The sequence below is a fragment of the Hemiscyllium ocellatum genome, chromosome 1 (assembly GCF_020745735.1).
Source record: "Hemiscyllium ocellatum isolate sHemOce1 chromosome 1, sHemOce1.pat.X.cur, whole genome shotgun sequence".
Classification (NCBI taxonomy): domain Eukaryota; kingdom Metazoa; phylum Chordata; class Chondrichthyes; order Orectolobiformes; family Hemiscylliidae; genus Hemiscyllium; species Hemiscyllium ocellatum.
Genome location: NC_083401.1, coordinates 1285137 through 1301785, shown reverse-complemented (window position 1 = coordinate 1301785; position 16649 = coordinate 1285137). Strand labels below are relative to the sequence as shown.

The 16649-nt window shown below is 54.4% G+C and overlaps 1 protein-coding gene across 4 annotated transcripts in view; it reads right to left on the bottom strand.

Moving 5' to 3' along the window:
• LOC132819697 (rho-related BTB domain-containing protein 2-like) overlaps positions 1-16649 on the bottom strand; it is a 91342-nt gene that overhangs the window by 55581 nt on the left and 19112 nt on the right. For all 4 annotated transcript variants that reach the window (XM_060831487.1, XM_060831576.1, XM_060831399.1 and 1 more), the window contains exon 2: positions 1389-1582. In XM_060831487.1, the coding sequence (XP_060687470.1) occupies positions 1389-1580 (192 nt within the window). In that variant the 5' untranslated portion in view covers positions 1581-1582. The remainder of the gene's footprint in view (positions 1-1388; positions 1583-16649) is intronic.

The window sequence follows — 16649 nt, the reverse complement described above, 5'->3', positions numbered from 1 at the left end:
ACCCTGACATCACCCTGAAGTTGTTGTTGATCGTCCCAAAAACGTATCAGGTTCAACAGACACAGCCAGCAAAGGCCTGGCCTCACCAATGAAAACAAAACCTGCCCTGCCCCCAATGTTCAGGGATCCCTGCCCAAGTCGCCCACAATCTTCCTCCCCCTCCAAGATATTGTGGATTTCGAATATAAAGATTTAAATTCTGTTGCTTGCAAGGAGGAAGGAAATATAGATGGGCTGACCCCTTGGATGAAGAACATCAGGTACATAAAGAGATTACAGAAACTAGGATTGTTTTCCTTCCGTAAGGTATTATTAGTACAGAATATGATTAATATAATCACTCGCCATTTATATAAAATATCTTTTTCAAATGTACTGGTATTTTGTTCGAGGGAGGAACTCTTTGCTCTGTCCAATGGGTTTATACACTTCACACCAACTGACAGGGGAACGCGGCAGGAAGTGAGGAGACATCCCTTCATGCAGGAGGTTGTTAAGATCAGGAACACATTATCAAATTGGAATAAAAGGAGCTTCATCAGGGATTGGAGAAGGTTTAGGCAGCAAGCAGGGCAACAGGACTAATCACACAACTCCTTCTGCAAGCCAGCACGGGAAGGTTGGGCTGCATGGTCTCCTTTTGGGTTGTATCAGGCACCCTGGCCTGGGTGAATATAGATGGCAGTGTCAGACACCCTGGCCTGGGTGAATACAGATGGCAGTGTCAGACACTCTGGCCTGGGTGAATATAGATGGCAGTGTCAGACACCCTGGCCTGGGTGAATACAGATGGCAGTGTCAGACACTCTGGCCTGGGTGAATACAGATGGCAGTGTCAGACACTCTGGCCTGGGTGAATATAGATGGCAGTGTCAGACACTCTGGCCTGGGTGAATATAGATGGCAGTGTCAGACACTCTGACCTGGGTGAATATAGATGGCAGTGTCAGACACCCTGGCCTGGGTGAATATAGATAGCAGTGTCAGACACTCTGGCCTGGGTGAATATAGATGGCAGTGTCAGACACCCTGGCCTGGGTGAATATAGATGGCAGTGTCAGACACCCTGGCCTGGGTGAATATAGATGGCAGTGTCAGACACTCTGGCCTGGGTGAATACAGATGGCAGTGTCAGACACCCTGGCCTGGGTGAATATAGATGGCAGTGTCAGACACTCTGACCTGGGTGAATATAGATGGCAGTGTCAGACACCCTGGCCTGGGTGAATATAGATGGCAGTGTCAGACACTCTGGCCTGGGTGAATATAGATGGCAGTGTCAGACACTCTGGCCTGGGTGAATATAGATGGCAGTGTCAGACACCCTGGCCTGGGTGAATATAGATGGCAGTGTCAGACACTCTGGCCTGGGTTGAAGCCTGACTTACCTCCTGACAGACCCGATACTGGTCAATCGCCCACACCGTGGGCACATGTGTAGCTAGCAGCTGGTACTGGCTTAAGGTGGCATTACAGGCTCTGGCACATATCAGCCTGGTCTTTCCCACCGCATTGTCTCCAACAACCACACATTTAATTGTTTCTACGTTGGGTCGTTCGTAGTCGACATCGATGTCCATTACTGTCAAGACAAAGCAGAAACAGTCATTTAGTGCACATCAAACTCTCTGCCCCCACCTGTCTCCCCTCACCCTGAGCCCACCCCTTTCATCACTCTCTGATTAACTGGGCTCATGTGTGGTTTCTGCTTATCTGCTCAACATTCAATCATGATCTAGTTGAGGCTGGAGGGACTGAGGTCAAACACGCGAAAACACAGGAGAGAAACCTGCCTCAACGTAACAGCGACAACAAACCCAACCACAGGAGTGATCAGGGGGGAGAAACCATCCGGGAGCCACTGGGAAAGGAGTGGAAGGAATCATCTCTCAGCCAGTCCACCAGGGAGCAGGAGAGAGAGAGAGGGTGGGGGAGACAGCGAGAGAGAGGGTGGGGAGACAGCGAGAGAGAGAGGGTGGGGGAGACAGCGAGAGAGAGGGTGGGGGAGACAGCGAGAGAGAGAGGGTGGGGGAGACAGCGAGAGAGAGAGGGTGGGGAACACAGAGAGAGAGAGAGAGGGTGGGGCAGACAGCGAGAGAGAGAGGGTGGGGAACACAGAGAGAGAGAGGGTGGGGGAGACAGCGAGAGAGAGAGGGTGGGGGAGACAGCGAGAGAGAGAGGGTGGGGGAGACAGCGAGAGAGAGGGTGGGGGAGACAGCGAGAGAGAGAGGGTGGGGGAGACAGCGAGAGAGAGAGGGTGGGGAACACAGAGAGAGAGAGAGGGTGGGGCAGACAGCGAGAGAGAGAGGGTGGGGGAGACAGCGAGAGAGAGAGGGTGGGGGAGACAGCGAGAGAGAGAGAGGGTGGGGAACACAGAGAGAGAGAGGGTGGGGGAGACAGCGAGAGAGAGAGGGTGGGGGAGACAGCGAGAGAGAGGGTGGGGGAGACAGCGAGAGAGAGAGGGTGGGGGAGACAGCGAGAGAGAGAGGGTGGGGAACACAGAGAGAGAGAGAGAGGGTGGGGCAGACAGCGAGAGAGAGAGGGTGGGGGAGACAGCGAGAGAGAGAGGGTGGGGGAGACAGCGAGAGAGAGAGAGGGTGGGGAACACAGAGAGAGAGAGGGTGGGGGAGACAGCAAGAGAGAGAGGGTGGGGGAGACAGAGAGAGAGAGAGGGTGGGGGAGACAGCGAGAGAGAGAGGGTGGGGGAGACAGCGAGAGAGAGTGAGAGGGAAAGAGAGGCAGGCAGAGACAACCAAGACAAGGAAAGACAGAGACACACAGACAGAGTCACACAGACAGAGTCACACAGACAGACAGAGACAGAGACAGAGACAGACAGAGACAGACAGACAGACAGAGACAGACAGACAAACAGAGACAGAGGCAGACAGAGACACACAGACAGACAGGGACACACAGACGAACAGAGACACACAGACAGACAGAGACACACAGACAGACGGGGACAGAGGGATTGAATTCAAGAGTCGTGAAGTGATGTTGCAGCTGTACAGGACTTTGGTTAGGCCACATTTGGAGTACTGTGTGCAGTTCTGGTCGCCTCACTTTAGGAAAGATGTGGAAGCTTTGGAGAGGGTGCAGAGAAGATTTACCAGGATGTTGCCTGGAATGGAGAATAGGTCGTACGAGGATAGGTTGAGAGTTCTCGGCCTTTTCTCGTTGGAACAGTGAAGGATGAGGGGTGACTTGATAGAGGTTTATAAGATGATCAGAGGAATAGATAGAGCAGACAGTCAGAAACTTTTTCCCCGGGTACAACAGAGTGTTACAAGGGGACATAAATTTAAGGTGAAGGGTGGAAGGTACAGGGGAGATGTCAGGGGTGGGTTCTTTACCCAGAGAGTGGTGGGGGCATGGAATGCGCTGCCCATGGGAGTGGTAGAGTCAGAATCATTGACGACCTTTAAGCGGCAATTGGATAGGTACATGGATGGGTGCTTAATCTAGGATAGATGTTCGGCACAACATCGTGGGCCGAAGGGCCTGTTCTGTGCTATATTGTTCTATGTTCTATGACAGACAGAGACAGAGGCACACAGAGACAGACAAACAGAGACACACAGACAGACAGAGACACACAGACAGACAGAGACAGAGACAGACGGGGACACAGACAGAGACACACAGACAAACAGAGACTGAGACAAAGTGGCACAGACAGTGTGAGAAACAGAAACAGATTGTGACAGACAGAGAGTGAGAGGGAAGGGGCAGAGAGAGACACACATACACATACGCACACTGACTCACACACACAGACACACATACACATACGCACACAGACTCACACACACAGACACACCCACACACACACAGACACACCCACACACACACAGACAGATTCACAGAATGACAGATGAGAGAGCGAGTGACAACATGGGAACCAAAGTCAGCCTTTCAGTCCTTCAAGTCAGCCCTGCCATTCTCGCTGATCATGGCTCACCAAAACCGTTTACCCCAGACATCCCATTACCCCGACGGTAATCAGAAACCTCATATTCCACAACCCTCTGTGGGAGAGAATTCCAAAGATTTGCAAGACTCTGTGTAACATAATTCCTTCTCATCGCGATCAGAGTCGATGCTCCTCACTTTATTCCCCCTGGTCTTAGACACAGCTGCTGCAGGGGAAACAACTCTCACACACCACCTCTTTTAACTCATCTCTCTCTCTCTCTGGGTCTGGAACTGAGACTTACTAACCCAGGCAACATAAGACCATAAGACAAGAGTGGAAGTAAGGCCATTCGGCCCATCGGGTCCACTCCGCCATTCAATCATGGCTGATGGGCATTTCAACTCCACTTACCCGCATTCTCCCCGTAGCCCTTAATTCCTCGAGACAACAAGAATCTATCAATCTCGGCCTTGAAGATATTTAGCGTCCCGGCCTCCACTGCACTCTGCGGCAATGAATTCCACAGGCCCACCGCTCTCTGGCTGAAGAAATGTCTCCGCATTTCTGTTCTGAATTGACCCCCCTCTAATTCTCAGGCTATGTCCACGGGTCCTAGTCTCCTCGCCTAATGGAAACAATTTCCTAGCGTCCACCCTTTCCAAGCCATGTATTATCTTGTACGTTTCTATTAAATCTCCCCTTAATCTTCTAAACTCCAATGAATACAATCCCAGGATCCTCAGCCGTTCCTCGTATGTTAGACCTCCCATTCCAGGGATCATCCGTATGAATCTCCGCTGGAAACGTTCCAGTGCCAGTATGTACTTCCTGAGGTGTGGGGACCAAAACTGGACACAGTACTCCAAATGGGGCCTAACCAGAGCTTTATAAAGTCTCAGTAGCACAACGGTGCTTTTATATTCCAACCCTCTTGAGATAAGTGACATCTGGGTGCCTCTCCACTGCAATCCCATCTGTCCAGTAGTATGGGGAGCAGAACTGCACACAGTATCCATCCCAGGATTCCATCTACGGCCTAACCAATCTTTTATAAACTAGCAACTTCCTTGTTCCTTTTGTTAATTTGTTGATGGGATGAGGGCTGCTTCAACCAAGCTTTATTTCTCATCCCATGCAGCAGTTCAGAGTCAAACACACTGGCCCGGAATCACATGCAGGAAGGCAGTTTCCTTCTTCAAAGGACATTACTGAACCAGATGAGGCTCTTTCCCTGACAATCATACAGATGTACAGCACAGAAACAGACCCTTCGGCCCAACCCGTCCATGCTGACCAGATATCCCAACCCAATCTAGTCCCCACCTGCCAGCACCCGGCCTATATCCCTCCAAACCCTTCCTATTCATATACTCATCCAAATGCCTCTTACACATACCACCCTCTGTGTGAAAACGTTGCCCCTTGGGTCTCTTTTATATCTTTCCCCTCTCACCCTAAACCTATGCCCTCTAGTTCTGGACTCCCCCACCCCAGGGAAAAGACTTTGTCTATTTATCCTATCCGTGCCCCTCATAATTTTGTAAACCTCTATAAGGTCACCCCTCAGCCTCCGACGCTCCAGGGAAAACAGCCCCAGCCTGTTCAGCCTCTCCCTGTAGCTCAGATCCTCCAACCTTGGCAGCATCCTTGTCAATCTTTTCTGAACCCTTTCAAGTTTCACAACATCTTTCCGATAGGAAGGAGACCAGAATTGCACACAATATTCCAACAGTGGCCTCACCAATGTCCTGTACAGCCGCAACATGACCTCCCAACTCCTGTATCATCATCAAAGTCTTAATTCCAGACATTAATTAACATCCCATTTCACCATCTCCCATGGTGGGATACATACAGAAGTCCCTGGAACATTCCCTAGAGTCTGTGACTGAAACAGGTTAGTAACAATGTCACTGAGGTCAGCACCCCTCCGAAAATGACAGCTTGGCTCCTGGAGACCAGCAATCCGTATGCCAGCTTCTGCACCACCTCGACCTCTACTGACATCTTCAGGGAACACACAACACAGAACAGTACAGGCCCTTCGGCCCTCAATGCTGTGCTGACCTCTTATCCTACTCTAAGACCAGACTAACCTCCGTACCCTTCAGTTTATTCTCATCCATGGGCCTGTCCAAGAGGCGCGTAAGTGTCCCTCATGTCTCTGACTCTACTCCCACCACTGGCAGTGCATTCCCCACCCCCCACCCCGTGTAAAGACCCTCCCTCTGACATCTCCCCTAAACCCTCCTCCAATCACATTAACATTTCCCCCCTCATGATAACCATTTCCACCCTGGGAAACAGCCTCTGCCTAGCCACTCTCTCTCTGCCTCTCACCATCCTGTCCCCCTCTATCAACTCCCCTCCCATCCTTCTTCACTCCAATCAGAAACCCCGAGCTCCCTCAACCTTTCTCCATCAGACACACCCTCCAGTCCAGGCAGCATCCTGGGAAATCTCCTCTGCACCTCCTCTAAACCTGTATCCCATAGCTCCTTACTGTCTGTATCCAGACGGACTGAGTTCCCTGTATCCCATAGCTCCTTACTGTCTGTATCCAGACGGACTGAGTTCCCTGTATCCCATAGCTCCTTACTGTCTGTATCCAGACGGACTGAGTTCCCTGTATCCCATAGCTCCTTACTGTCTGTATCCAGACGGACTGAGTTCCCTGTATCCCATAGCTCCTTACTGTCTGTATCCAGACGGACTGAGTTCCCTGTATCCCATAGCTCCTTACTGTCTGTATCCAGACGGACTGAGTTCCCTGTATCCCATAGCTCCTTACTGTCTGTATCCAGACGGACTGAGTTCCCTGTATCCCATAGCTCCTTACTGTCTGTATCCAGACAGACTGAGTTCCCTGTATCCCATAGCTCCTTACTGTCTGTATCCAGACGGACTGAGTTCCCTGTATCCCATAGCTCCTTACTGTCTGTATCCAGACGGACTGAGTTCCCTGTATCCCATAGCTCCTTACTGTCTGTATCCAGACGGACTGAGTTCCCTGTATCCCATAGCTCCTTACTGTCTGTATCCAGACGGACTGAGTTCCCTGTCTCCCATAGCTCCTTACTGTCTGTATCCAGACGGACTGAGTTCCCTGTATCCCATAGCTCCTTACTGTCTGTATCCAGACGGACTGAGTTCCCTGTATCCCATAGCTCCTTACTGTCTGTATCCAGACGGACTGAGTTCCCTGTATCCCATAGCTCCTTACTGTCTGTATCCAGACGGACTGAGTTCCCTGTATCCCATAGCTCCTTACTGTCTGTATCCAGACGGACTGAGTTCCCTGTATCCCATAGCTCCTTACTGTCTGTATCCAGACGGACTGAGTTCCCTGTATCCCATAGCTCCTTACTGTCTGTATCCAGACGGACTGAGTTCCCTGTATCCCATAGCTCCTTACTGTCTGTATCCAGACAGACAGATTTCCCTGTATCCCATAGCTCCTTACTGTCTGTATCCAGACGGACTGAGTTCCCTGTATCCCATAGCTCCTTACTGTCTGTATCCAGACGGACTGAGTTCCCTGTATCCCATAGCTCCTTACTGTCTGTATCCAGACGGACTGAGTTCCCTGTATCCCATAGCTCCTTACTGTCTGTATCCAGACGGACTGAGTTCCCTGTATCCCATAGCTCCTTACTGTCTGTATCCAGACGGACTGAGTTCCCTGTATCCCATAGCTCCTTACTGTCTGTATCCAGACGGACTGAGTTCCCTGTATCCCATAGCTCCTTACTGTCTGTATCCAGACGGACTGAGTTCCCTGTATCCCATAGCTCCTTACTGTCTGTATCCAGACAGACTGAGTTCCCTGTATCCCATAGCTCCTTACTGTCTGTATCCAGACAGACTGAGTTCCCTGTATCCCATAGCTCCTTACTGTCTGTATCCAGACAGACAGATTTCCCTGTATCCCATAGCTCCTTACTGTCTGTATCCAGACGGACTGAGTTCCCTGTATCCCATAGCTCCTTACTGTCTGTATCCAGACGGACTGAGTTCCCTGTATCCCATAGCTCCTTACTGTCTGTATCCAGACGGACTGAGTTCCCTGTATCCCATAGCTCCTTACTGTCTGTATCCAGACGGACTGAGTTCCCTGTATCCCATAGCTCCTTACTGTCTGTATCCAGACGGACTGAGTTCCCTGTATCCCATAGCTCCTTACTGTCTGTATCCAGACGGACTGAGTTCCCTGTATCCCATAGCTCCTTACTGTCTGTATCCAGACGGACTGAGTTCCCTGTATCCCATAGCTCCTTACTGTCTGTATCCAGACAGACTGAGTTCCCTGTATCCCATAGCTCCTTACTGTCTGTATCCAGACGGACTGAGTTCCCTGTATCCCATAGCTCCTTACTGTCTGTATCCAGACGGACTGAGTTCCCTGTATCCCATAGCTCCTTACTGTCTGTATCCAGACGGACTGAGTTCCCTGTATCCCATAGAACATAGAACATAGAACAATATAGCACAGAACAGGCCCTTCGGCCCACCATGTAGTGCCGAACATCTATCCTAGATTAAGCACCCATCCATGTACCTATCCAATTGCCGCTTAAAGGTCGCCAATGATTCTGACTCTACCACTCCCACGGGCAGCGCATTCCATGCCCCCACCACTCTCTGGGTAAAGAACCCACCCCTGACATCTCCCCCATACCTTTCACCCTTCACCTTAAATTTATGTCCCCTTGTAATATTCTGTTGTACCCGGGGAAAAAGTTTCTGACTGTCTACTCTATCTATTCCTCTGATCATCTTATAAACCTCTATCAAGTCACCCCTCATCCTTCGCCGTTCCAACGAGAAAAGGCCGAGAACTCTCAACCTGTCCTCGTACGACCTATTCTCCATTCCAGGCAACATCCTGGTAAATCTTCTCTGCACCCTCTCCAAAGCTTCCACATCTTTCCTAAAGTGAGGCGACCAGAACTGCACACAGTACTCCAAATGTGGCCTAACCAAAGTCCTGTACAGCTGCAACATCACTTCACGACTCTTGAATTCAATCCCTCTGCTAATGAACGCTAATACACCATAGACCTTCTTACAAGCTCTATCCACCTGAGTGGCAACTTTCAAAGATCTATGTACATAGACCCCAAGATCCCTCTGTTCCTCCACCTGACTATGAACCCTACCATTAACCCTGTATTCCGCATTCTTACTTGTTCTTCCAAAATGGACAACCTCACACTTGGCAGGGTTGAACTCCATCTGCCACTCCTCAGCCCAGCTCTGCATCATATCTAAGTCCCTTTGCAGCAGACAACAGCCCTCCTCACTGTCCACAACTCCACCAATCTTCGTATCATCTGCAAATTTACTGACCCACCTTTCGACTCCCTCATCCAAGTCATTAATAAAAATTACAAACAGCAGAGGACCCAGAACTGATCCCTGCGGAACTCCACTTGTAACTGGGCTCCAGGCTGAATATTTACCATTTACCACCACTCTCTGACTTCGACCGGTTAGCCAGGTCTCTATCCAATTGGCCAAATTTCCCTCTATCCCATGCCTCCTGACTTTCCGCATAAGCCTGCCATGGGGAACCTTATCAAATGCCTTACTAAAATCCATGTATACTACATCCACTGCTCTACCCTCATCCACATGCTTGGTCACCACCTCTCCATAGCTGCTTACTCTCTGTATCCAGACGGACAGAGTTCCCTCTATCCCATGCCTCCTTACTTTCTGAATGAGTCTATCACAGGGAACCTTATCAAACACCTTGTTAAAATCCATATACACCACATCCACTGCTCTACCCTCATCAACCTGTTTTGTCACATCCTCAAAGAATTCCATCGAGTTAGTGAGGCGTGACCTGGCCCTTGCAACGCTGTGCTCACTATCTCTCATCAAACTATGGCTTTCCAAGTCATCATAAATCCTGTCCCTCCGAATCCTCTCCAACACTCTGCCCCCCCCCCCCCCCCCCACCCCCATGGAAAAGTGGATTTAGAGAGTTTGGAAGGAAGTTTGAAAGAAGGACTGGCGGATACTAATCTCAGGATTGCTACAGGTGCCAGATGCTAGTGAGGTTCAGAACAGGGAGCGAGTGCAGATGAACACGTGGCTGCAGGGCTGCTGTGGGAGGGAGGGTTTCAGATATGAGGGTCACTGGGCTAGGTCTAGGGGAGGTGGGACCTGTACAAGGAGGACAGGAGGCGCAGCAATACCCTGGGTGGGAGGCTTGCGAGAACTCTTCAGGTGCAGTCACTTTCTTGGGAGTTTTGTATAGGCCCCATTTCCCCACCCAATCATGTGTGGGAGAGATGGAAGAACACATTGGCTAGCAGATTTTGGAAAGGTGCAGTTGTAACAGGGTTATTGTTATGGGTGACATTAACTTCCCCAATTAGATTAGATCACTTACAGTGTGGAAACAGGCCCTTCGGCCCAACAAGTCCACACCGACCCGCCAAAGCGTATACCCCTATATTTACCCCTTACCTAACACTACGGGCAATTTAGCATGGCCAATTCACCTGACCCGCACATCTTTGGACTGTGGGAGGAAACCGGAGCACCCGGAGGAAACCCACGCAGACACGGGGAGAACGTGCAAACTCCACACAGTCAGTCGCCTGAGGCGGGAGTTGAACCTGGGACCCTGGTGCTAACCCACTGTGCCACTGTGAACCAGGCCAGGTGTCAGCTCTCTTGGTGGGAGAGCATTTTGGTGATAGTGGTCTCAACTCCATGACTTTTACTATACTCATGGAGAGGGAAAGGAGCAGACGGTGTGGGAAAGGATCTAATTGGGGGAGGGGGGATTACACAGCTATTAGGCAAGAGCTGAGACATCGATTCCCCTGCCCCTCGGAAGCTGCCTGACCTGCTGTGCTTTTCCAGCAACACATCTCGAAAGAAAGGCATTGAGCATATTTCAGACAGAGATAGAGGTTCTTGATTAGTAAGGGGACCAATGGTTACTGGGAGAGGCAGGAGAATGGGATTATGGAATATATCAGCCATGACTGAATCAGAGGGGCAGCCAAGAGTCATCACAGTGGAACTCTGGGAGACATCACCACAGTCATCACGACTGTACACAAGACCTCCACAGGATACCTTCCATGAGATGGCAAAGAGGAGGGTGGCTGAGAGGCATTCTGGGAGACGGTGCTGCAGTCACCAGGACTGGTCTGAACATTACAGATAGACTGGTGTCAGGGGCTGGTTAAGCCTCTCCCTCCCACCTTCCCTATCCAAAATAGGACACTGTGATGAAGTCAGGAAAGACTTTTACCTCCGGAGCAGCCATGCTGAGGAGTACTACAGTGTGTGGAAAGGTGCTGAGACCTTGTGTTGGGAGACTTTGGTGAGGGGAGCTACAATGAGGCTTTTTTCGTTTATTTAGAGCAGTGGGGATGGAGGCTAGAGCAGTTGCATGCTCCTCTTGCAGGGTGTGGAAGGTCAGCGTCACTACCAGTTGTCCCTGCTGGCTTCACCTGCAAGAAATGGCTTGGAAAGGGTGGACGCTAGGAAATTGTTTCCATTAGGCGAGGAGACTAGGACCCATGGGCACAGCCTTAGAATTAGAGGGGGTCAATTCAGAACAGAAACGCAGAGACATTTCTCCAGCCAGAGAGGGGTGGGCCTGTGGAATTCATTGCCGCAGAGTGCAGTGGAGTCCGGGACGCTAAATGTCTGCAAGGCCGAGATTGATAGATTCTTGATGTCACGAGGAATTAAGGGCTACGGGGAGAATGCGGGTAAGTGGAGTTGAAATGCCCATCAGCCATGATTGAATGGCGGAGTGGACTCGATGGGCCGAATGGCCTTACTTCCACTCCTATGTCTTATGGTCTGAAATGCATCCAGCTAGCTCCTCACAGTCTGCATGAGGGACCTGAAGCTGGGTCAACTCTGCTTCATTCAGGAGGCTGAGGGGGGTGATATAGAGGAGATGCGGGAGGTAGTCACACCTAGGTACGAGTTAAGGTAACTGGGTGACCATCAGGAGAGGGGATGGGAATAGGCAGTCAGTGGCTGTTCCCCTCAATAACAAGTATGCCATTGTGGACTCTGGGGGAGGGGGGTAAGCCACAGTAGGCAGGTCTCCAGCACTGAGCATGTCCCTGTGGGTGAGGAGGGAGGGGCGAGGGGGGGGGAGAATAGGACAGCGATAGTGAGAGTGGGTTGGCTGGTTTGGGGAGTAGACAGGAGATTCTGTGGATGAGAACAAGACTCCAAGATGGGATGTTGCACCCCCATCCCCATCCCCACCCCCACCCCCACCCCCACCCCCACCCCCATCCCCATCCCCACCCCCACCCTCACCCCCACCCCCACCCTCACCCCCACCCCCATCCCCATCCCCACCCCCACCCTCACCCCCACCCCCACCCTCACCCCCACCCCCATCCCCACCCCCACCCTCACCCCCACCCCCATCCCCACCCCCACCCTCACCCCTCACCCCCACCCCCATCCCCACCCCCACCCTCACCCCCACCCCCATCCCCACCCCCACCCTCACCCCCACCCCCACCCTCACCCCCACCCCCATCCCCACCCCCACCCTCACCCCCACCCCCATCCCCACCCTCACCCCCATCCCCATCCCCAACCCCACCCCCACCCTCACCCCCACCCTCACCCCCATCCCCACCCCCACCCCCACCCCCACCCTCACCCCCCACCCCCATCCCCACCCCCACCCTCACCCCCACCCCCACCCTCACCCCCTATCCCCACCCCCACCCCCACCCCCACCCTCACCCCCCCCCCCCCCCCCCCCCACCCCCCCCCCCACCCCCCCCCCCCCCCCACCCCCCCCCCCCCCCCCACCCCCCCCCCCCCCCCCCCCCCACCCCCCCCCCCCCCCCCACCCCCCCCCCCCCCCCCCCCCCCCCCCCCCCCCCCCCCCCCCCCCCCCCCCCCCCCCCCCCCCCCCCCCCCCCCCCCCCCCCCCCCCCCCCCCCCCCCCCACCCCCCCCCCCCCCCCCCCCCCCCCCCCCCCCCCCCCCCCCCCCCCCCCCCCCCCCCCCCCCCCCCCCCCCCCCCCCCCCCCCCCCCCCCCCCCCCCCCCCCCCCCCCCCCCCCCCCCCCCCCCACCCCCCCCCCCCCCCCCCCCCCCCCCCCCCCCCCCCCCCACCCCCCCCCCCCCCCCCCCCCCCCCCCCCCCCCCCCCCCCCCCCCCCCCCCCCCCCCCCACCCCCCCCCCCCCCCCCCCCCCCCCCCCCCCCCCCCCCCCCCCCCCCCCCCCCCCCCCCCCCCCCCCCCCCCCCCCCCCCCCCCCCCCCCCCCCCCCCCCCCCCACCCCCCCCCCCCCCCCCCCCCCCCCCCCCCCCCCCCCCCCCCCCCCCCCCCCCATCCCCACCCCCACCCTCACCCCCACCCCCACCCTCACCCCCATCCCCACCCCCACCCCCACCCCCACCCTCACCCCCATCCCCATCCCCAACCCCACCCCCACCCTCACCCCCACCCTCACCCCCATCCCCACCCTCACCCCCACCCCCATCCCCACCCCCACCCTCACCCCCACCCCCATCCCCACCCTCACCCCCATCCCCATCCCCACCCCCACCCCCACCCTCACCCCCACCCCCATCCCCACCCCCACCCTCACCCCCACCCTCACCCCCACCCCCACCCTCACCCTCACCCTCACCCCCACCCCCACCCCCACCCTCACCCTCACCATCCCCCCAAGATGGCAGGGTCAGGGATGTCTCTAACTTGGATTGAGAGTTGGTTGGCTGATAGGAAACAAAGAGTAGTGATAAACGGCTCCATTTCGGAATGGCAGGCAGTGACCAGTGGGGTAACGCAGGGATCAGTACTGGGATCGCAGCTTTTTACAATATATGTTAATGATATAGAAGATGGTTTTAGTAATAACATGAGACATTTGCTGATGATACTAAGCTGGGTGGCAGGGTGAAATGTGAGGAGGATGTTAGGAGATTACAGGGTGACCTGGACAGGTTAGGTGAGTGGTCAGATGCATGGCAGATGCAGTTTAATGTGGATAAATGTATGGTTATCCACTTTGGTGGCAAGAACAGGAAGGTAGATTACTACCTCAATAGAATTAATTTAGGTAAAGGGACAGTACAGAGAGATCTGGGTGTTCTTGTACACCAGTCAATGAAGGTAAGCATGCAGGTACAGCAGGTAGTGAAGAAGGCTAATAGCATACTGGCCTTCATAACAAGAGGGATTGAGTATAGAAGCAAAGAGGTTCTTCTGCAGCTGTACAGGGCCCTGGTGAGACCACACCTGGAGTACTGTGTGCAGTTCTGGTCTCCAAATTTGAGGAAAGACATTCTGGCTATTGAGGGAGTGCAGCGTAGGTTCACGAGGTCAATTCCTGGAATGACGGGATTACCTTACACTGAAAGACTGAAGCGACTGGGCTTGTACCCTTGAGTCCTGAGCCTCCTTCACTGCCGCTCCCTCACCACCAGACGCCTGGAGGAAGAACGCCTCATCTTCTGCCTCGGAACACTTCAACCCCAGGGCATCAATGTGGACTTCAACAGTTTCCTCATTTCCCCTTCCCCCACCTCACCCTAGTTCCAAACTTCCAGCTCAGCACTGTCCCCATGACCTGTCCGGACTTGTCCTACCTGCCTAGTTCCTTTTCCACCTATCCACTCCGCCCTCTCCTCCCTGACCTATCACCTTCATCCCCTCCCCCACTCACCCATTGTACTCTATGCTACTCTCTCCCCACCCCCACCCTCCTCTAGCTTATCTCTCCATGCTTCAGGCTCTCTGCCTTTATTCCTGATGAAGGGCTTTTGCCCGAAACGTTGATTTCGCTGCTCGTTGGATACTGCCTGAACTGCTGTGCTCTTCCAGGACCACTGATCCCAGAGAAGCCCGACAGAACCACACAATCCGGCCAGTGTGGAATAGGCTCTTCAGCCCATCAAGACCACACCGACCCTCCGAAGAGTAACCCACCCAGATCCATTCCCCCCGTCCCCTATATTTGCCCCTGACTAATGAGCACCAAGAGGAAACCAACACAGACACGGGGAGAATGTGTAAACTCCACACAGAGAGACGCCCGAGGTGGGAATTGAACCCGGGTTCCTGGCACAGGGGGGCAGCAGTGCTCACCACTGAGTGACAGTGGCACACTCGGGCTCCCAGATTCTCCGAAACCCAGATACACCCGATCCCAGACACTCTCAAACACAAACCCTCCGGATCACACAATCCCCTGATCCCTCACACCCCTGGTCACACACTCCCCTGATCACACACTCCCCTGATCACACACTCCCCTGATCCCTCACTCCCCTGATCACACACTCCCCTGATCCCTCACTCCCCTGATCACACACTCCCCTGATCCCTCACTCCCCTGATCCCTCACTCCCCTGATCACACACTCCCCTGATCCCTCACTCCCCTGATCACACACTCCCCTGATCACACACTCCCCTGATCCCTCACTCCCCTGATCCCTCACTCCCCTGATCACACACTCCCCTGATCCCTCACTCCCCTGATCACACACTCCCCTGTTCACACACTCCCCTGATCACACACTCCCCTGATCACACACTCCCCTGATCCCTCACTCACATGATCCCTCACTCCCCTGATCACACACTCCCCTGATCCCTCACTCCCCTGATCACACACTCCCCTGATCCCTCACTCCCCTGGTCACACACTCCCCTGATCCCTCACTCCCCTGATCACACATTCCCCTGATCACAAACTCCCCAAATCACACACTCCCCTGATCCCTCACTCCCCTGATCCCTCACTCCCCTGATCCCTCACTCCCCGATCCCTCACTCCCCTGATCACACACACCCCTGATCCCTCACTCCCCTGTTCACACACTCCCCTGGTCACACACTCCACTGATCACACACTCCCCTGATCCCTCACTCCCCTGATCACACACTCCCCTGATCTCACACTCCCCTGATCACACACTCCCCTGATCCCTCACTCCCCAAATCACACACTCCCCTGATCCCTCACTCCCCTGATCACTCACTCCCCTGATCACACACTCCCCTGGTCCCACACTCCCCTGATCACACACACCCCTGATCACACACTCCCCTGTTCACACACTCCCCTGATCACACACACCCCTGATCACACACTCCCCTGATCACTCACTCCCCTGATCACACACTCCCCTGATCACACACTCCCCTGATCGCACACTCCCCTGATCACACACTCCCCTGGTCACACACTCCCCTGATCCCTCACTCCCCTGATCACACACTCCCCTGATCACTCACTCCCCTGATCCCTCACTCCCCTGATCGCACACTCCCCTGATCACTCACTCCCCTGATCACACACTCACCTGATCACACACTCCCCTGATCACACACTCCCCTGTTCACACACTCCCCTGATCACACACTCCCCTGGTCCCACACTCCCCTGGTCACACACTCCCCTGATCCCTCACTCCCCTGGTCACACACTCCCCGAGATCACACACTCCCCTGGACACACACTCCCCTGATCCCTCACTCCCCTGATCACACACTCCCCTGATCACTCACTCCCCTGATCACACACTCCCCTGATCCCTCACTCCCCTGATCACACACACTCCCCTGATCCCCCACTCCCCTGATCACACACTCCCCTGATCACACACTCCCCTGATCACACACTCCCCCTGATCACACACTCCCCTGATCCCTCACTCCCCTGATCACACACTCCCCTGATCCCTCACTCCCCTGATCCCTCC